Source organism: Hyla sarda, chromosome 5 (assembly GCF_029499605.1).
Source record: "Hyla sarda isolate aHylSar1 chromosome 5, aHylSar1.hap1, whole genome shotgun sequence".
Lineage (NCBI taxonomy): Eukaryota > Metazoa > Chordata > Amphibia > Anura > Hylidae > Hyla > Hyla sarda.
Genome location: NC_079193.1, coordinates 249,509,134 through 249,530,630, shown reverse-complemented (window position 1 = coordinate 249,530,630; position 21,497 = coordinate 249,509,134). Strand labels below are relative to the sequence as shown.

Here is a 21,497-nt window from a genome sequence, read left to right as displayed (position 1 = left end):
GAATAAACATGTGTCTAGCAAAACATGTGTTACTGCAATCCTTTTCTGTGAGAAATGCTTCATTTTCTTGAAAAATTTCAGGGTTGCCAACATTTACGGCCATGACTGTATGATGAGTGAGGGCAGGCTCAGTGCTTACCTTGGACAGGCACATCCCTTCCTGAGCAGTCCATGTCAGAATGATTGAGAAGCAGAACATTTGTAAGCCAAATACAGAGGCTAGACACATAAAAAAATGTAAAGAATCTGCATGACCTAGTGAGTAACAGATATGCTTTAAACTTGGCAGAACGCATTATTGACCATACCCCCTAAGGAAGCATCGTGGGAAACATGCTAAAGTACAAATAGCCCCTTTTCCCAGGAGGACACGCCCCCTCTTTGGGTTTTCTGAGAAAAGTGGTGAAACAATATGCGCCGAAATTCAGCCACAAACCCGAGAAAAACCATCATGAACACGTTAGTAAATAACTCTCATTGTGTCTTCTAAGATTTTTTTGTATTAAATAAAATTAAATAGTAATTTTTGATGCTTTGTTTTGACAAAATGATCCCTAACTTAATATTTTAGGACATATTTGGGGCCTTAAAGGGGATCTGACAGCAGCATCGCCTGCACTAACCTGAATATACAGGTTCATAGTGCAATGCTGCTTGAAATGCACTTTACATTATAAAAAGTTGTGCAGTCATTCTGTTGTAATTGTTCAAAAAGGAAAATGCTAATCAGCCTTTCTGTGCAATGGACGTGTTCTTTATGCTATTTCCAATGCTTCTTCCGCTCGCTTTGGCTGATAACTACAGCCAATAGTCACTATTCATCCTCTCTTGCTTTCTGGCACAAGTTACGGTAATATGAAAAAAAAGTTTTTCCAGTGGAGTCCACCTTTAAGGCCAAAGTGGGCTGTGACCTTTAAGAGTAAAAACAAATACAGTAAATACAGTAACTAAGAGTGGAGGTGGGCTGCCCAAATTTTTACCATCTTTTACCAGAGTTGTATAATGTAGCTTTAAAAGCCTTAGTAAATACACTGGCAAAACACTCAGGGTCAGTTATTCTGTAGCAGCATCCTAAAAGAAGAAAGTTATAATGTGGTACACCACAAGGCCATTATGTGTTATATTTACAGGAGTATCATTGGCCGATTGAACTCTTGACTTATTTTAATTCATACTATTTGTGATATGTAAGCTTGATTTATAGTGTGACTAATATGCCTGTAAAGGTTGCTGAACTAGGTCTCTTTCCTCTCATTCTAAATGGTAATTGTAATCATTTCAGGAGGTCATTGTTGACATGAAGCAATAAAAATATGTTATTACTCTGGGCTGCTTATAAAGATGTTATTCTAGCATGCTAACTGAACAGTTGTGAATTATTATGTTCAAATAGCTACAGTACATACTTTTATGTCATTTGCATAATTATTCATATGCTTGAGGGAAGCAAAATACAAGTATGCAGTGTTGTGTCACAACCCCATGCTAGCAAGGCTGAATTGCAAAAAAAAAAAAAAATACTATTATTACAAGTATAATTATTGTTTTATTGTGGATTAACACTTTCATGAATTGACGCACAAAGACATATCAAACATATGCTAGTAACACTGTTGCTATACAGGACTTAGTTGAAGCATCTTCGGCAGTGATTACTGCCTCCAGTCTTCTTGAGTATGATGCCACAAGGTTTGCATAGGGGATTTTGCCATTCTTCTCTGCAGGTCCTCTCAAACTCTGCCAGGTTGGATGGCGCTTGTTGGTGGACAACCATTTTCAGGTCTCTTCAGTGATGTTTGACTGTGTTCAAGTCAGGGTTCTGGCTGGGCCTCTTAAGGATGTGCTGTCTTGGCTGTGTGCATTGGTAAATCTATGGCTCTGTCTGAAGACCAGAGCACTCTGGATCGGGTTTTCATTAAGAATCCCTCTGTACTTTGCTCTATTCAGCTTTCCCTGAACCCTAACCAGTCTCCCTATCTCAGGCACTGAAAAACACCCCAAAGCTTGTAGTTTGGCAGGCGATGAGCAGTGCCTGGTTTCCTCCAGACTTGACTTGTTTCTTCCAGAAAAGATGCTTAGAATTTAGGACAAACATTAAATTTGGGCTTCCTTGCACCAGAGACTCTTAATTCTCACAGTCTAAGAGTGCTTTAGGTGTTTTTTTTTTTTTTTTTTTTTGCAAGATTAGTTAGTTTGGGGGGGGGGGGGGGGGGGCTCTAGGAACATTGCTGGTAGGCCTATTTCTTCTTGAATCTATTTATATCTCATGCCTCTGCTATGCCTTATCAGCTGTGAGACCTTCTGTGAGACATTCTGTGGTATAATAATTCATGTATGTCACTATTTGGGGTGTAAAGAACGATGGTGCACCAAACCTCTTTAAAGTGTTAAGATTTGACAGTAGGCCAAGGCTGGCTAAGCATTCTCTATATGCAAGTAGATCATGCTGTTTTTATTCTAAAACGACTTCCCCTGAGAGGGTTTCGAGAGGCTACAGTGGGTACGAGTGCTGATCCCCCAAATGGCACTATAAAAGAAATAGAAAAACAGGCACCTTTTGAAGCCTGCCAGATAAAGGCAAAATTGCAAAGCTGGTAAGATGGACACCTACCAGATATAGTTGTGCTTAGACCACAAATCCACCCAATGGAGGAATTTCGACACTATATGCTCAGTAAGTGTAATGAATTGCTGCACTAAGTACAGAGAGCCCAGGTTCTAAACACTGGGATCTTACTCTTAGCCAGCTCAGTAACTGAGTGCTGATCCCAGTGTTGTGGAGCTGGACAGATGAATCAGCCGGGAGGATGTGCTATTTGTCCTCATGACAAGTAGACACAACCTTCAGAGTCAAGTCCTCTAAGGTTAGGGTGTGGATCAGGCTGTCACCAGCCACATGACTATGACAGAGTGGCCAAGGGGATTATTTTCCTGTGGTGTCTGTATATTGTTTAGGGGGAGCAACCAGAAGGCAGGTCAATTGCAGGTCTGTCTCCGTAACAGGCCACTAACTTCTGGGTGAAGTACCAGGACATGCCTTGGTGCAAATAATGGCAGAAGCACCGATAGTTAGTTATTACCTTCTCAATGAATGCCACTATAAAAACATGAATGCTTGAAGAGGAAAACGCCGGGTTCTGTCGGGTGCAATCCAACCGATAACAAATGTTATAACGTTATAACAAATGAAGTAACAAGATATATGTTACGCCGAGCGCTCCGGGTCCCTGCTCCTCCCCGGAGCGCTCACGGCGTCTCTCTCCCTGCAGCGCCCCGGTCGGTCCCGCTGACCGGGAGCGCTGCACTGATATGGCCGTCGGGTATGCGATTCGCACAGCGGGACGCGCCCGCTCGCGAATCGCATCCCAAGTCACTTACCCGTCCCGGTCCCCTGCTGTCATGTGCTGGCGCGCGCGGCTCCGCTCTCTAGGGCGCGCGCGCGCCAGCTCTCTGAGACTTAAAGGGGCAGTGCACCAAAGATTGGTGCCTGTCCCAATTAGCTTAATTGGCTTCCACCTGCTCCCTGGCTATATCACATCACTTCCCCTGCACTACCTTGCCGGATCTTGTTGCCTTGTGCCAGTGAAAGCGTTTAGTGTTGTCCAAAGCCTGTGTTACCTGAACTCCTGCTATCCATCTTGACTACGAACCTTGCCGCCTGCCCCGACCTTCTGCTACGTCTGACCTTGCCTCTGCCTAGTCCTTCTGTCCCACGCCTTCTCAGCAGTCAGCGAGGTTGAGCCATTGCTAGTGGATACGACCTGGTTGCTACTGCCGCAGCAAGACCATCCCGCTTTGTGGCGGGCTCTGGTGAACACCAGTAGCCTCTTAGAACCGGTCCACCAGCAGGGTCCACGCCAATCCCTCGCTGACACAGAGGATCCACTACCTGTAAGCCGAATCGTGACAATATACTTTATTCACCAATATAAACAAACGCATTTCAAGGTTTAATACCTCTTTCTCAATGTGATTTTTCCCCCTCTGTCTGTGGGGAGGATGGGGAGAAGGGTGGGGGGATATATTATAGTTTAATTGTAATTTTATAATATGTTTGTGTATGGAATTGTGTTCATGAGATGGAAATTGAATAAAATATTAATAAAAAAAATAAAAAAAAACACTTGGATACTCAATCTCCCTCATTGTGAAATGCTGCATTGAAGGCACATTTTTTCCTTTAATTTTAATCTAGTTTTGTATTTTGTTGAGCATAGGACATATAAATATATATATATATATATATATATATATATATATATATATATATATACTTTTCAGATGTGAATTTAGCTTTATTGAGCAAAATGCATCACACAGGGCCCATTCTTCAAATGTTTTAGGACCCTGACAAAGCTCCTGGTTCAGTGTGTTGACCATATTCTAGAAGAAGTAGCATTAACCTGTGCATTACATGATACTGGTTTTTATTCCTTGGGACTAAACACTGAAATTCCTATTGAATGACCACAAACACAGACCTTAAAAACCTTGAGGAATTAATATAGAAAGTATCCTGAAACATGGTACAACTTTTCATTATAGATAAACTGGATATTACCATACAAACCCTTTAGGTTTCTACCATTTCATTGTTGCTCTCCATGGTACTGAAACTTTGATCCTGAACTAGTATTAAAGGGGTTCTCCGGTGCTTAGACATCTTATCCCCTATCCAAAGGATAGGGGATAAGATGCCTGAATGCGGGAGTCTCGCTGCTGGGGACCCCCATGATCTTGCACGCGGCACCCCGTTTATAATCAGTCCCCGGAGCGTGTTCGCTCCGGGTCTGATTACCGATGACCGCTATCATGCCCCCTCCCATAGGCTTGCATTGAGGGGCAGAGCATGATGTCACACAGGGGCGGAGGCGTGACGTCACACACCGTCAGCCCTGTGATCGCCGGTAATCAGACCTGGAGCGAACATGCTCCGGGGACTGATTATAAACGGGGTGCCGCGTGCAAGATCACGGGGGTCCCCAGCAGCGGGACTCCCGCAATCAGGCATCTTATCCCCTATCTTTGTATCTTTGGATAGGGGATAAGATGTCTAAGCACTGAAGTACCCCTTTAACAAGAACCATTTTTATATGTCTGGTGATATTAACATTTCCAGCAGCCATTGTTTCACTGTAATGACTGTTTTTCTATATACTGAGTAATGACATGTAGTCGATTAAATTATTATTGTACATTTCAGGGAATGAAGACAGGTGCTATGATGCTCCACAGGAAAGCTGAATACTTCTTGGCTCTGTGCTAGTTGACTATAATAAAAAACACTGCATATGTCATTAAAATAATAAACAAAAATGTATTTTCTAAAACACATGTGAATTAACAGACTATGTGTTTAACGGGGGGAACTCCACTCTTAATCACGTCCTTAAAAAAAAAAAAAAAAAACACCTGATGAAGAGAGGATTCCCCCCTTGAAACACATAGTCCGTTGTTAATCCACATGTGTTTTATGAAATAAACTACACTTTTTATTATTTTACTGTCTGTTTCTGGATTTTTATTATTGTCCACTAGCACAGCATTAAGATGTAGCCAGCTTTCCTGGTTGGAGCACTTACACACGTGCTCAATTCATTAGAAGGACAGTTTTCCTCCATCTTTGTAACCAGTGGGGAATCCCATCAGCTGTGTCCGATCATCTTGTTGTCCCTTTCCTGTGGATAGGAGATAACTGTGCAAGTGCCGAATACCCTTTTAATATTCATGATTGTGTGCTTAATACAATTGATGGATAGTAAAATGTGTTTTGTATTATGTTTATGTAAGTTTGCAACTAAGATGATTCATATTTGTTACGCCGAGCGCTCCGGGTCCCTGCTCCTCCCCGGAGCGCTCACGGCGTCTCTCTCCCTGCAGCGCCCCGGTCGGTCCCGCTGACCGGGAGCGCTGCACTGACATGGCCGTCGGGGATGCGATTCGCACAGCGGGACGCACCCGCTCGCGAATTGCATCCCAAGTCACTTACCCGTCCCGGTCCCCTGCTGTCATGTGCTGGCGCGCGTGGCTCTGCTCTCTAGGGCGCGCGCGCGCCGGCTCTCTGAGACTTAAAGGGCCAGTGCACCAATGATTGGTGCCTGGCCCAATTAGCTTAATTGGCTTCCACTTGCTCCCTGGCTATATCACATCACTTCCCCTGCACTCCCTTGCCGGATCTTGTTGCCTTGTGCCAGTGAAAGCGTTTAGTGTTGTCCAAAGCCTGTGTTACCTGAACTTCTGCTATCCATCTTGACTACGAACCTTGCCGCCTGCCCCGACCTTCTGCTACGTCTGACCTTGCCTCTGCCTAGTCCTTCTGTCCCACGCCTTCTCAGCAGTCAGCGAGGTTGAGCCGTTGCTAGTGGATACGACCTGGTTGCTACTGCCGCAGCAAGACCATGCCGCTTTGTGGCGGGCTCTGGTGAACACCAGTAGCCTCTTAGAACCGGTCCACCAGCACGGTCCACGCCAATCCCTCGCTGACACAGAGGATCCACAACCTGTAAGCCGAATCGTGACAATATTCTGGTGACCTGCCACTATCTGCATTTTCTAGTGAGATTTTGTATGTTGTGAATATTCTAATAAAACAGAATGTAAAAAGAACTGTAAGATGAAGAGCATATATGAAGTGGGAGCACCTGGATATCATTATGTTTTCGTCTTCTGTGTCCTTTGTGAAAAGAAGAAATTGTTTTCTGTTCCATTTCGCAGCTGGGATGTTTTCTACTGCCAGTCATTGTGTAAATTGTGTGAATAGGAAGTATGTGATTTTACATTTTATTGTAAAGTAAATAAAAATGATTTTGTAACAAAACTCTGCAATTTCTGTAAATGTTTGCTTATTCACACCTGGAATTTGTAAAATGTACTTGACAACTTTCCATGACAACAAAAATGAGAAAAATTCAAAGGCAAGCTGTGCATCCTAGCAAAACCTAAAATGGTTCTTTTCCATCATATAATGTAATTCGTATGTGATTATTTATTATTTACTATTCTGTATTTCTTTAAAGTTCTACCAGGCTTTACTGATAGTTGAAGACATGGTTCAATAATATGTCCATTGTTTCAGCAGTATTTATACTGTGTTCTGTTTTATTTTAGTTTTTCTAAGATTCCATATTTAGATGGCCATACATCTTCAATAGCTAGAGTTATGGCAGTTCTTTTCTTTAGTTCAGTTAAGGTTTACAGTTTCTCATGAATCCAATTCAGCATAATTAATAATAACCCAATTCAACATTTCATTATAACTACTAAAGCTGCTTCATTTGCATAGCAATTTCTGGGTGAGGCAAACAGGGGCATCTACAGTGCTATAAAAGGCCAGTCAACTCACATCGTGCATCACTGCCCCAACCCCTGCCCCGACTGTGAAAGTGCGAATGTTTCATTTAATCAGTTATGGTTCATTGTTATCGCTCCAACCTGTTTCATAGGATTATTGTGGTAATTCCACAGGTAATTTATGACGTTGACGACCATAGGGCCTCAGTCTTGAAAAGATGACATTGATTTTTTTTATTTAAATTTAAGATTTTGATTAGATTCACAAGTTTAATGTCCTGGGTGCCCGAAGCGTATAGTTTAAACTAATGCTGTATAACCATAAAACCCAATATAACAAGGAGTCACATGGCGGCACAATGACAGAGCCTAGAGGTGGCAGAAGCTCGTCGAGACCATAGGGCCTCACAATAGAAAAGATTAAATATATTTTGTAAAATTTTAATTGAAGATTTAAATTAGATTAAAATTTTAAAAGTTTAATTTAAGGTGCCAACAGCATGAGTAGACCATGTGGTGGAACAATGACACAGCCTGGAGGTGGCAGCAGCATGAGGAGACCATAATGTGGCAGAATGACACAGCCTGGAATTGGCGGCAGCAAGAGGAGAACATATGGAGGCAGAATGATTCAGCCTTGAGGTGGCAACAGCCTGACAAGACAATAGGTGTCACGCCCCCTCCCGTAGGCTTGCATTGAGGGGTGGAGCATGACGTCACACGGGGGCGGAGGCGTGACGTCACACGCCGTCGTCCCTGCGGTAGACCGTAATCAGACCTTTGGATAGGGGATAAGATGTTAAAGCACTGGAGAACCCCTTTAAGGACACAGCCCATTATGAACTTAAGGACCAGAGCATTTTTTGCACATTTTACCACTGCCACTTTAAGCATTAATAACTCTGGGATGCTTTTCCGGATCCGATTTTCGTGACATATTCTGCTTTGTCAGTGGTAGATTTGTGCCGATACTTGCATCCTTTCTTGGGGAAAAATTCAAAAAATTCATGAAAAATTTGAAAATGTAGCATTTTTCTAACTTTGAAGCTCTCTGCGTGTAAGGAAAATAGACATTCCAAATGTTATATTGATTTACACATACAATATGTCTACTTTATGTTGGCATCATAAAGTTGACATGTTTTTACTTTTGGAAGACATCAGACGGCTTCAAAGATCAACAACAATTTTCAAATTTTTTCATGAAATTTTCAAAATCGGATATTTTCAAGGACCAGTTCAGTTTTGAAGTGCATTTGAAGGGACTTCAAATTATAAATTCCCCATAAATTACCCCATTATAGAAACTGCACCCCTCAAAGTATTCAAAATGGCATTCAGAAAGTTTGTTAACCCTTTAGGTCTTTCACAGAAAATTCAAAATCTTCATTTTTTTACACTCGCATGTTCTTGTAGATCCAGTTTTTGAATTTTTACAAGGGGTAATAGGAGAAAAAGCCCCCTAAAATTTTTAACTCAATTTAAGGAAATACATCATAAGTGGATGTAAAGTGCTCTGTGGGTGCACTAAAGGGCTCAGAAGGAAAGGAGCGACAATGGGATTTTGGAGAGTGAGTTTTGCTGAACTGGTTTTTGGGGGGCATGTCGCATTTACAAAGCCCCTAGGGTGCCAAAAAAAAAAAAAACACATGGCATGCTATTTTAGAAACTACACTCCTGAAGGCATGTAACAAGGGGTCCAGTGAGCTTTAACACCCCACAGGTGTTTGACGACTTTTCGTTAAAGTGGGATGTGTAAATGAAGTTTTTTTTTCACTAAAATGCATTTTTTTCCCCAAAAACTAAGTTTTTACAAAGGGTAATGTGAGAAAATGTCCTCCAAAATGTGTAACCCCATATTGTTGGAGTAAGGAAATACCCCATGTGTGGACATAAAATGCTCTGAGGGCAAAATACAATGCTCAGAAGAAAATGAGTCACATTTGGCTTTTGGAAAGAAAATTTTGCTGAAATGGTTTTTGGGGGGCATGACACATTTAGGAAGCCCCTATGGTGCCAGAACAGCAAATTAAACCCCCCATGGCATAATAATATGGAAGCTACACCCCTCAAAGAACTTAACAAGGTGTACAGTGAGCCTTTACACCCCACAGGTGTTTGACGACTTTTTGTTAAAGCCTGATGTGTAAATGAAAAAACAAATTCACAAAAATGCTGGCTTTTCCCCAAATTTTACATTTTTACAAGGGGTAATAGGAGAGAAACCCACCAAAATTTGTAACACCATTTCTTCTGAGTATGGAAATACCCCATATGTGGATGTAAAGTGCTCTACGAGCGAACTACAATGCTAAGAAGAGAAGGAGTACCATTGAGCTTTTGGAGAGAGAATTTGTTTGGAATGGACGTTGGGGTCCATGTGCGTTTACAAAGCCCCTATGGTGCCATAACAGTGGACCCCCCCCCACATGTGACCCCATTTTGAAAAATACACCCCTCACAGAATTTAGTAAGGGGTGCAGTGAGCATTTACACCCCTCTGGCATTTGACAGATCTTTGGAAAAGTGGGCTGTGCAAATGAAAAATTACATTTTTCATTTTCATGGACCACTGTTCCAAAAATCTGTCAGACACCTGTGGGGTGTAAATACTTACTGTACCCCTTATTACATTACGTGAAGGGTGTAGTTTCCAATATGGGGTCACATGTGTTGGGGGTTGTTCTGGCACCATGGGGCTTTTTTAAACACACATGGCCTTCAATTCCATACAAATTTTCTCTCCAAAAGTCCAATGGCGCTCCTTCTCTTCTGAGCATTATAGTGCGCCCCGCAGAGCACTTTACATCCACACATGGGGTATGTTCTTACTCAGAAGCAATGGGGTTACAAATTTTGAGGGCTTTTTTTTTTCCTATTTTCCCTTGTGAAAATGAAAAATTTTGGGTAACACCAGCATTTTAGTAAAAAATAAATGAATGTTTTTTTCATTTTCTCACCCAACTTCAACAAAATTCGTCAAACACCTGTGGGGTGTTAAGGCTCACTTTACCCTTTTTTTTCTTCTACCTCTAGTGAAAATGAAAAGTATGGGGCAACACCAGCATGTTAGTGTAACATTTTTTATTTGTTTACACTAACAAGTTGGTGTTGACCCCAACTTTTCCTTTTCATAAGGAGTAAAAAGAGAAAAAGCCCCCCTCCCCGCCCCCAAATTTTTAACGCAATTGCTCCTGAGTACAGAAATACCCTATATGTGGCCCTAAACAGTTTCTTTGAAATATGACAGGGCTCTGAAGTGGGAGAACGCCATGTGCATTTGATGCAAGCTGTACAATTGCCTCCGATATCAAAAATATTCTACGCCAGTGATTCCCAAACAGGGTGCCTCCGGCTGTTGCTACACCCCCAGCATGCCTGGCTGTCCGGAAATGCTGGGAGTTGTTGTTTTGCAACAGCTGCAGGCTACATTTTGGAAACACTGCGTACGAGATGATTTTCATTTTTAATGGGGGGGGGGGGGGGGTCAGTGTACCTGTGTGTGTATATATGTAGTGTTTTACCCTTTCTTTTGTGTTAGTGTAGTGCAGTGTAGTGTTTTTGGGGTACATTCGCACTGGCGGGGGTTTACGGTGAGTTTCCCGCTAGGAGTTTGCGCTGTGGCCGAAAACTTGCTGCAGCTCTATAAGAAAACATTTTGCAAAACCTTTCCTGTGATCCAATGTCTCCCTCCACCTCCAGTTCAGCCCCCACAGGGCTCAGGTGGCCTCGAGATGTAGGCGCCACATCTCCAGTGCCCTGACAAAGCCATTGTTTCCAACATCTGTTTTAGTAGATCAAGCAGTGAAATGACGTTGTCCATCCCGTAATCCTGGTGACTGACTAATAATGTGGCTTCCTCAAAAGGCCTGAGCAAACGGCAGGTATCACGTATGAGCTGCCATTGGTTCACATTGAAGTTACACAGGCGAGTCCCCCTATCTGCTTGGATCATCAAGAAATCAGTGATGGCTTTTCTCTGTTCATATAGTTGGTCCAACATTTGGAGGGTGGAATTCCAAAGTGTCGAAAAGGCGCAAATCAGACTACGTTGGGGGATGCCGTTCTGATGCTGCAGCTCAAGGAGGGTGGGCTTTGCGGTGTACGACTGGCTGAAGTGCATGCAAAGTTTTTTTCCCATTGTTAGGATGTCTTGCAGATGGGGAAACACTTCAGGAACCGCTTAACAACCAGACTGAACACATGTGCCATGCAGGGCGCATGGTTCAGGCTTCCTTGACGCAGCGCAGACAAGATGTTCTTCCCGTTGTCAGTCACCATGGTTTCCATTTCCAGTTTTCTTGGAGTAAGTCATGATTCTTTTTCTTCATGAATTACTTTTAGCAGTTCCTCTCCTTTGTGACTCCGTTCACCAAGGCAAAGCATGTGAAGGATAGCGTGACACCATGGTATGCTGGGGGGGCACTAAGACGTGTCCGTGCAGTGGAGGCTGAGGACATGGTGGAGGATGAGGAGGCGGAGTCGCACACTGTTGCAGGACCAACGGCCTGAGAGCATGGAGGAGGAAGTGGACCTGTCCAAGTTGCTGTTGTGGCTGTGCAGGAACCGCATTCACCCAGAGGGCCGTAAAGGACATGTATTGTCCCTGATCATAGTTACAGCTCCACACGTCGACGCTGCTGTGCACTTTGGTACACTTTGGTAGAGTGGGGTGGTGGTTGTTAATACCTATACCCAGTGACGAAGGTGGGTGAAAGAAGGAGAACTTGGCCTCAGATGTGTGGCATCAGGCAGGTGGCAGTATCAGAATAGTAGTTGAGACAGGTAGGCAGAAGAAAACGGTCTCTTTTGACAAAGTGTTGGTGTGCACAAGTAAGTGTTGAGGATACGTATTAGCTAAAAGGTAACTTTTCTTAGGATAAAATATATGGACCCAAACATTTTTTTAAATCTAACAAAAGGAAAGGTGGGTAAAAAATACCATTTGCCACCTACACCACCAAGTATTGATGTGATGCAAAGACCTCTAAATGGTGGAAGGGAACAACATATGGTCCATTGTAACCGGTGGGGGTAAAAGCTTTCCCTGTAAGGCCCTACTCTCGCACTATTAATTCCCTTCTTGGCAAGTGTTACTCGTCTTAAAAAGGGCGACCCCACACAGGAACCTTTCCCTATTTCCACCTAAAAACACTGTTATTTCCCAAGGTTTTTAGTTGGAAATAGGGAGAGGTTCCTGTGTGGGGCCGCCCTTTTTTGGACGAGTAACACTTGCAAAGAAGGGAATTAATAATGCTAGAGTAGGGCCTTATAGGGGAAGTTTTTACTCCCACCTATTAGAATGAACCATACGTTGCTCCATTCCACCTTTTGTTGTTACATAGTTGAATGTGCTGACAACAAAATCTCACAAAAATCATCAATGGAAATCAAATTTATCAACTCATGGAGGTCTAGATACGGAGTCACACTAAAAATCAAAGATGAAAAGTCTGATCCAACTTTGATGTAATGTCCTTAAAACAAGTAAAAATGAGGCTCAGCAGTGTGTGTGGCCTTCCCGTGCCCATATGACCTCCCTAAAACGCCTGAGCATGCTCCTAATGAGGTGGCGGATGGTCTCCTGAGGGATATCCTCCAAGACCTGGACTAAAGCATCCCCTAACTCCTAGACAGTCTGTGGTGCAAAGTGGCATTGGTGGATGGAGTGAGACATGATGTCCCAGATGTGCTCCTTCCTCTTGCAGGAACTGCTGACACACTCCAGCAACATGAGGTCTAGCATTGTCTTGCATTAGGAGGAACCCAGGGCCAACCGCACCATCATATGGTCTCAGAAGGGGTCTGAGGATCTCATCTTGGTATCTAATGGGAGTCAGGCTACCTCTGGCAAGTAGATGGAGGGCTGTGCGGCCCCCCCAAAAGGAATGCCACCCCACACCATTATTGACCCACCGCCAAACCGGTCATGCTGGAGGATGCAGGCAGCAGAACATTCTCCACAGCATCTCCAGACTGTCAGGTCTGTCACATGTGCTCAGTGTGAACCCGCTTTAATCTGTGAAGAGCACAGGGCACCAGTGGCGACTTTGCCAATCTTGGTGTTCTCTGGCAAATGCCAAACGTCCTGCACAGTGTTGGGCTGTAAACATAACCCCCACCTGTGGACGTTGGGCCCTCATACCACCCTCATGGAGTCTGTTTCTAACCGTTTGAGTGGTCACATGCACATTTGTGGCCTGCTGGAGGTAATTTTGTAGGGCTCTGGCAGTGCTCCTTCTTGCACAAAGGGAGAGGTAGTGGTCCTGCTGCTGGGTTGTTGGCCTCCTACGGACTCCTTCACATCTCCTGATGTACTGGCCTGTCTCCTGGTAGCGCCTCCATGCTCTGGACACTACGCTAACAGACACAGCAAACATTCTTGCCACAGCTCGCATTGATATTCCATCCTGGATGAGCTGCACTACCTGAGCCACTTGGTTTGTAGACTTCGTCTCCTGCTACCACTAGAGTGAAAGCACCGCCAGCATTCATAAGTGACTAAAACATCAGCCAGGAAGCATAGAAACTGAGAAGTGGTATGTGGTCATCACCTGCAGAACCACTCCTTTATTGGGGGTGTCTTGCTAATTGTCTATAATTTCCACATGTTGTCTGTTCCATTTGCACAACAGCATGTGAAATTGATTGTCAATCAGTGTTGCTTCCTGAGTGGACAGTGTGATTTCACAGAAGTGTGATTGACTTGGAGTTACATTGTGTTGTTTAAGTGTTCCCTTTATTTTTTTGAGCAGGGTAGTTTTTTAGGAAAAAATGTACACCATGTAGGTGTACCTACACTCTTATGAGAGCTGGACAATACGATCAGCTTAAAACAGTATAAGGCTACAGAAACAAGGGTGTAGCTTTGCCTGGCCTTTCACAGTAACTAGGCCAAAATTTGTTTTTCAGGAAAAAATAAAACGTGAACCACCTATGTACGCACAGGTTACAGATATGAGAGGACTATAAGCTCCGCTAAGCAACCTGTATTAGGCACTGTAATAAGGTGACTATGGCTTTTCTTGCTCACCCTAATTGGCCCGTTAGCTTTACAGTTGTTGTACAACCAACTGCAGCAGTACAGAAACGCTGTGTAGTAGAGCCCAGTACAGTACTATTAGGCACTAATAGCAGGTGACAATGGCTTTTACTGCTCTGCCTAATTTGCCCCTTTAAGCTTTAGAGTTGCTGTACACCCCACTGCAGCAGTGAAGTTGCTGCGTATTACACCCAAAAGTGTACTTTCGCTCTTTCTCTGTCAGTGCTTTCATGCAATGATTTGGGCTTGTGGTGAATCACTGCTGTGAAGCTGTTTTTCTGTGCAACGCACACAATGCTCTTTCTCTCCCTGCAGTGAGACCCTTTCTCTGAAATAAAACGCTGATGTGACTGGCCGCAAGATGGCTGCAGATTATATAGGGCTGTGACATCACAGGGGTGGCTGGCTGCTGATAGGCCACATGCTGCATGTGATTCAATGTCAACCAGCCTACCCGCCTTGCCGCCTTCCCAGAGTTCCTTGCCCCATGTCCTTATATATGGATCCACCATTTTAGATGCCCTGAAGCCTGGACCGCACTAAATGGGGTTTATTGAAGCGGTTTGTGCGATCGTATCGCCGCGATATTCGGATTTGTTGCTAAGTAAATGTTTCCTAAAATTCGTAACAAATTCGGATTTGTCCGATTCGATATGCTCATCCCTACTACTGAGCATGCTCAGAGAAAAACAGAATAGAAATGGTTAAGAAATAACTGACATTATTGTGTTAAATTATGTTTTAACAAATAATAATAGATGTTAATTGACTGTTATTTTATATTTAATTTTTAACAAAAATCTTTGACTTCTGGTAACATCAGTTTCATATCTGTTGATAATTACCTCCTTTAGATGACAATAACAAACATTTCCTAATGGATTTGCCTAACGCTGATGTGAACACAGCCGTAAGCTGTGCATACAGTTGCTTCTTGTCTACTGTACAATGAATCAGTCTTTGAAGAATCCAGGAATCTAAAAAATAAATTTTTCTACTGTGGGATTTGCTCAGATGTAATATTTCCAGACAACATTGTTGGAATGACATAATAAGAATAATGAGAACATTTCCTGTCAATTTTGTAGACTGGAGAAAATACTGATAATTAGAATTCTGGGATGTTGAGCATATTTATTGTAGTAGAATTTCGAACTACATTACCATTTGAACAAATAGTGATAATTCTTCTGAGATACAACAAAAGCAGAATGCCTGTTAAAGAAAGTGCTGTGTTACGTAAAACCGATTATAACAAAAATATGTTCTGTATGATTCAACAACGGCTTTTCAAATTTGGCAAAAAATACAGTAACTGGCCCAGATTTAATAACCAGAAAGTTAACACTTTTTCTAGAGTTATTTTTTTGCATTCCTAATGTGTCTTGAGTTTTTCAGACAAAGTATTTCTGTCGGGTTTTTCCTGATTTTGCACTAAGACTAGCAAAGCAGCTCAGTAACCCTGAAAGGGGTATGTATTCTCACATGTTTTGAGATATTAACTAAGGGTTTACCTACAGTTTTGTTGCAATTTGACGCAAACTGGTGCAGCTACTTTGCACAGAGCTGACCAACTTAATTTTAGTCAATTTTCAGGGAAAACCAACCAAATATGCTAACCAAGAAGTCAACATAAAAAATTTAAAAGAGTATAAAAAAAGGATGCAAATATCCAAAGCGAATGTAGAACCTGCACAGTCCAGACTTTATAAGCCACTATGGCAATCCTGTATTTGCAGGACTAGCATGAGCCGTATTCACGGTACGTAGCCTTTGTATGTGCGTTGTATGGGGCTCACAGACTAAGCAAAGGATCAGCATAAATACACAATAGAAAACAGCATCAGAGCACTCACCTCATACACATAAGCTTGAACAATAAAGCGTCTTTATGGAGCTTGCAACTTGACATCTAGCAGGGAGGTGGGTAGAAGGAACATAGGATGGGTGGGTTCAGCTGGTGGGGGACGAAGCGCGAGGAGCGCAAGACAGACCGTCACCCACCGGCTGAACCCACCCATCCTACATTCCATCTACCCACCTCCCTGCTAGATGTCAAGTTGCAAGCTCAATAAAGACGCTTTATTTTTCAAGCTTATGTTTTTGAGGCGATTGCTCCGACACTGTTTTCTATTGTGTATTTAGTATAAAAGCAAAATAAAGTAATGCGTAGGAATTTTGAAAGTCATACTATCTTAGTAAAGCTGGGTCAGTATGTGTGTTTTACCAAGTCCTGTTCTTAGATATGATACATTTATAAAGAAAGCAATAATTAAATCCAAACCAGAAGTACTGAGATTTAATAAAAGCTATGCTATAATTTATCTTGGAAGTCACAATTGTGTGGGGTACAATGTATGCATATAGATTTGCACATGCTGTAGAAAATCCATAGACATATAGTATGAAGTCTGGTCAGGCTTAGTTCACAGTTATCAGATGGTAGATCTGTATGAAGGTACAGTGGCCCTCCCTGTCCCTGCCCTAATTAACAGGACCCTATGAAACAGACCGTGCAACATTTATTTATGCTGCCTTAAGCTGGGTCCACCCTGGCTTTGTGGCATGTAGCTGGGGGACTTGCACTAAAAAGAGTGACCCATGTCCCACTGGAACCCATCCCTAGCTTAAGGTTCCTCTAGCGCTTATAAAATGTTACAAAATAAAGTGTAAACACTAGCACAGTAGTACAAAAAGAAAATAAATTATAGGAACAAACGTGTCTCTAATGCAGCACTTTACACTTAGACCATCAGGGTGACTCAGTATCCATGTATTCATGTCAGCTTACAATATGGCAGTGTCAACAATTCTACAGAACATCCACCATTGTATGCACCTAGGTACGCCCTTTGTTTCTCCTACAAAGTCTTGCAGGATGTGCAAATATGTATGCATAGATTGTGCTTAAAATGTAAGCACAATAGGCATTTCCATAAATATATGTTGTGGCATTTTGTAAATTTTTACCCCAAAAAAGCCCTTGTCGTCTAGTAATGTTGGGTGAATAGTGAAATTCAGCAGAAAGAAGTATGCTTAAAACAACATTGTATATGAATGTTAACATTCTGTTGTATGGTCACAAAAGCACAGTGAGTGAGGCCAATGAATTATTATAAGGTTCCTATAACCCAAAAATGATCCACTCATGCTATTTTATAGTTAATATTTTTGTTATCTTCTTGATGTTCAGAACTCAAGTGTCAAGGATGCATTGCTGAGTCTCAGCATACAAACCTCCTCCTTTCCTCACCCCTCCCTACCTTGACAGATTGTTGGTCAGGACTCAGTGCTAGAAACCAAACCCTGCAAATCAATCTTGCTCGGCAGGGAGGGGTGGAGGAGGGAGGAGGCACGCATGCTGGGACTCAGCAATGCCTCCTTGTAACTTAAACTCTGAGCATGATCTAGAACTGAGAGTATTGTATTTTTGTTAATATAAAATCAAAATGTATTTATTTATACTTTTATTCTTAGATTTATAGACGCTGCTGGTTAGTTTTTAAGAAAGCTTCAAGTAAAGGACCGAGAAGGCTAGAAAAATTCCCAGATGAAAAAGCCGCCTACTTTAGGACATTTCATAAAGTAAGTTTCTGCTGACATAAAAGTAATTTTTGCTGTACATAATACATTTCTTGCATATAAGAGTTGAAATGTAGAGTAAAACTGTGCTTTGATTCCTAATCATATTACTAATGTACCAATAGTTTAAACTAGATTTTACTATACCTATATGTTATCTGTTACCTATATTTTTTCTGTTACAATTAATGTGACAGTTCTAAATAGGGTGGACTAAATAATGACAAACAAGTTTTCAAAACACATCCAGCAAGTGTTATTCACACAACTTATTACTGTATGTGATTTTGGATGTGTTTTACATGACATTATTATACATTATATGGTAAGCGAGGCTGTCCATTTAACGCATTTTCTTAGTGTAGAACAATGTAAATTGTAGGGAAAATTTATTAGGAAAATTTTGTCGAAGTGGGCAACTTTTGATGGTTCCAAATGGAAAGCATTTTTTTTTAGAAACTATCTTTTGTATGTACTTTTCAATGCAAAAAGTCTATATTTGTTGCACAAATACACCAGTAGAAGTCGCACAACTACACCAAGTCAAACATGGCTTACCAAAAAGGCATACAAAGGTAACACAAATACAAGTCTCACAACTATACCAAACTTAAAGGGGTACTCCGGCGCTAAGACATCTTAATCCCTATCCAAAGGATAGGGGATAAGATGCCTGATTGCGGGGGTCCTAACGGGGTGCTGTGTGCAAGATCACGGGGGTCCCCAGCGGCGGGACCCCCGTGATCAGGCATCTTATCCCCTATCCTTTGGATAGGGGATAAGATGTCTTAGCGCCGGAGTAGCCCTTTAACATGGCTTACCAAAAAGGCATACAAAAGCACTAGGGGGCTGTAGGGCTCTATAGGCTTGATCAATTCCATTAGGTTATTTGGCCAACCTACTCTGAATAGGATTAAGGATGTCTAGCAAGGTCGGCAGCAAATCTGGAGGATGAGTGGCTTCTGGCAGTCCTCTAATTCTAATATTGTTCCAATAACAACAAATTTCCAAATCATCAAAGTGAGAAATAAGACGCTGCTGCTTTGTTTGTTGAGTCACTGTTTCCTGCTGGTCGGATACTGTTTGTTGAATAGAATAATGGTAAATTTCTAAGTTCTAAACTTGATCAATGAACACTTCATTGTCAGTTTTCACAACTTAGTGGTCCTGGTCTCAGGCATCCTTAAGGTCAGAAGCTAGAGAGGAAAGATCTTCTTTAGTTTTAAGAAACGTTAGGAGCTCTTTTTCTCAGGGTGAGCCTGTAGAACATATGCAGCTTACACTTGTTGAAGTTTTGCTCCCCAGGAAGGGGACGCAGGGCAGCTTTAGATGGCCTAACAGAAGGTCCGCACATGGGTGTGACTTGCAGACTGCTTGTGCAGGGCGATTACCACATCCAGAGGCCATGATGTATAGCTGGAGAAGTCCCAGAAAACTGGAGAGGTGCATAAAGACTACAGAGGGGAGTCAGGGGGTCTCAGCACCTAAGGGGGTGAGAGAGGGCTATCCTGGTTGTCCAATAATGCACGTGAGGGGAATATCTCTTTAGGAGGAGGCACAGGAGTCTCTTAAGGGGGTGAGGCAAGGACCACAGTCCCCATGACACACGCAGGATCAGCTGGAGTGGAGAGATGCAATGGAAAGGCTCCTGCCTCTAAGAAGGCATCTTGGGTTATTTGGCATTCAGTGGAGAAAAATCCCCCTTGAGGCAGCAGTTAGGGATGTAGCTAAGTTAATGTGTGACTGGTTCAGCACATAGCAGGCCATGCCACCTATGAAATATATATATATATATATATATATATATATATATATATATATACACATATTCCCTTCACAAACAACCAATATGCCATAGACTTACATAGAGCACAATAATGTAAAAAAAAAAAATAGGTTGTAAAATATTCAGTATTTTATGGAGACATTTTCATAATATGCCTGAAAATACACTGTGTGACCATAGCTTGGCATGCAAGTGCTTATTGTGTTATTCTGGTTTAACATTATAGATTTAGTTAGGATTAAAGAGGTGCTCCGGGGGAAAACATTTTTTTAAATCAACTGGTGCCAGAAAGTTAAACAGATTTGTAAATTATTTCTATTAAAAATGTTGTCCTTCCAGTACTTCTTAGCAGCTGTATGCTACAGAGGAAATTATTTTCTTTTTTCATTTCTTTTTTGTCTTGTCCACAGTGCTCTCTACTGACACCTGGTGCCGTATCAGGAACTGTCCGGAGCAGGAGAAAATCACTATAGCAAACCTATGCTGCTCTGGACAGTTCCTGACATGACCAGAGGTGTCAGCAGAGAGCACTGTGGACAAGACAAAAAAGAAATTCAAAAAGAAAATAATTTCCTCTGTAGCCTACAGCTGCTAATATGTACTGGAAGGACAAATATTTTTTAATAGAAGTCATTTACAAATCTATCTAACTTTCTGGCACCAGTTGATTAAAAAAAAAATGTTTTCCACTGGAGTACCCCTTTAATTGACATTAATTCTTAGATAAACACTTTAGAAATGAATTGTTATCTGCATGTTAATAATTATTAATAATTATTCATCATGTCCAGCTGGGTTACTAGAGGCACATATGACAGTATTATCATGTTTTAGTCTTTGTTGATGATTTGGACTCAGTAGTTGTCCACAATTTTCTTCTCAAAATTGATAATGATATGTCAGCTGACATGCACACTGTATGTAATCTAAATCCAGTCACAATTATTACTGTTTATTGGATTCAGGTCTTGACTTGGCCTCTTCATGGTTTAAGAATTTTAGCTTCATTATTTATATTATACTTTTCAGAGCTTGGTTTTATGTGTACTCAATGGCAGCAGAGTTTCCTCTAGTGTTAACAATGTTTTCTCTGTTATTTGCTAAATTATTTTATATTTTTTATATAATTTATTATATTTGTTCAACTTAAAGGGATTGTCCAGGAATGTAAAAATGTATTACCATCCTGACTTTCCAGTGCTCCATTTCTGGAGAACAAACTGACATAGTCCAATAGCTTTCTCTTCACTTGAAGAGGACTTTATTGCCTCTTAGTGAAAGTTGGCTATTATGTGATTTTGTGTCTCCAACAATGGCTTTATATTTGAGCATTTTCTATGAACGACAAGTACTCTGTGAAAATCTTTTTGTACAGATTCTCACTTTTTCTTCAGAATATTTAAAGTATTCATATAGAAAGTCTGTTGGTGGCTTCAATACTATATAAATTGTGGTATCAGTTATCTGCTCCGCTGCAGGTTTAGAGATGTCATTTTACAGTTAAATTCTAGGGATAATTCACAGAGTAGGGATAATTCACAGAGTGTACTTTTAGGCTTATTTAATTAAATAAATAAATAAATAAATAAATAAATGTGGACAATGTGCATCTGTTTGTACAAAATCTGCTCTTTGGAAATTGGTTGTCTGTGCACACAGTATACAAAAAATGGGCATTATTTTTTTACATCTGTAAAAACAACTGACATGCATTTTTTTTATATGCATGTCCTTATATTGCGCAGACAACCACTTTCCTAGAAACGTACATAGAACGCAATCATTTAGAAAAAATGG

The 21,497-nt window shown here is 41.6% G+C and overlaps 1 protein-coding gene across 3 annotated transcripts in view; it reads left to right on the top strand.

The window, feature by feature from the left end:
- The window catches only part of DOK6 (docking protein 6), a 602,763-nt gene that overhangs the window by 178,198 nt on the left and 403,068 nt on the right, over nucleotides 1–21,497 (top strand). For 2 of the 3 annotated variants that reach the window (XM_056521474.1, XM_056521476.1), the window contains exon 2: nucleotides 17,810–17,917. The exons of the other annotated variant lie outside the window; for it this stretch is intronic. In XM_056521474.1, coding sequence (XP_056377449.1) covers nucleotides 17,810–17,917 — 108 coding nt within the window. The remainder of the gene's footprint in view (nucleotides 1–17,809; nucleotides 17,918–21,497) is intronic. 3 annotated transcript variants of the gene reach the window in all.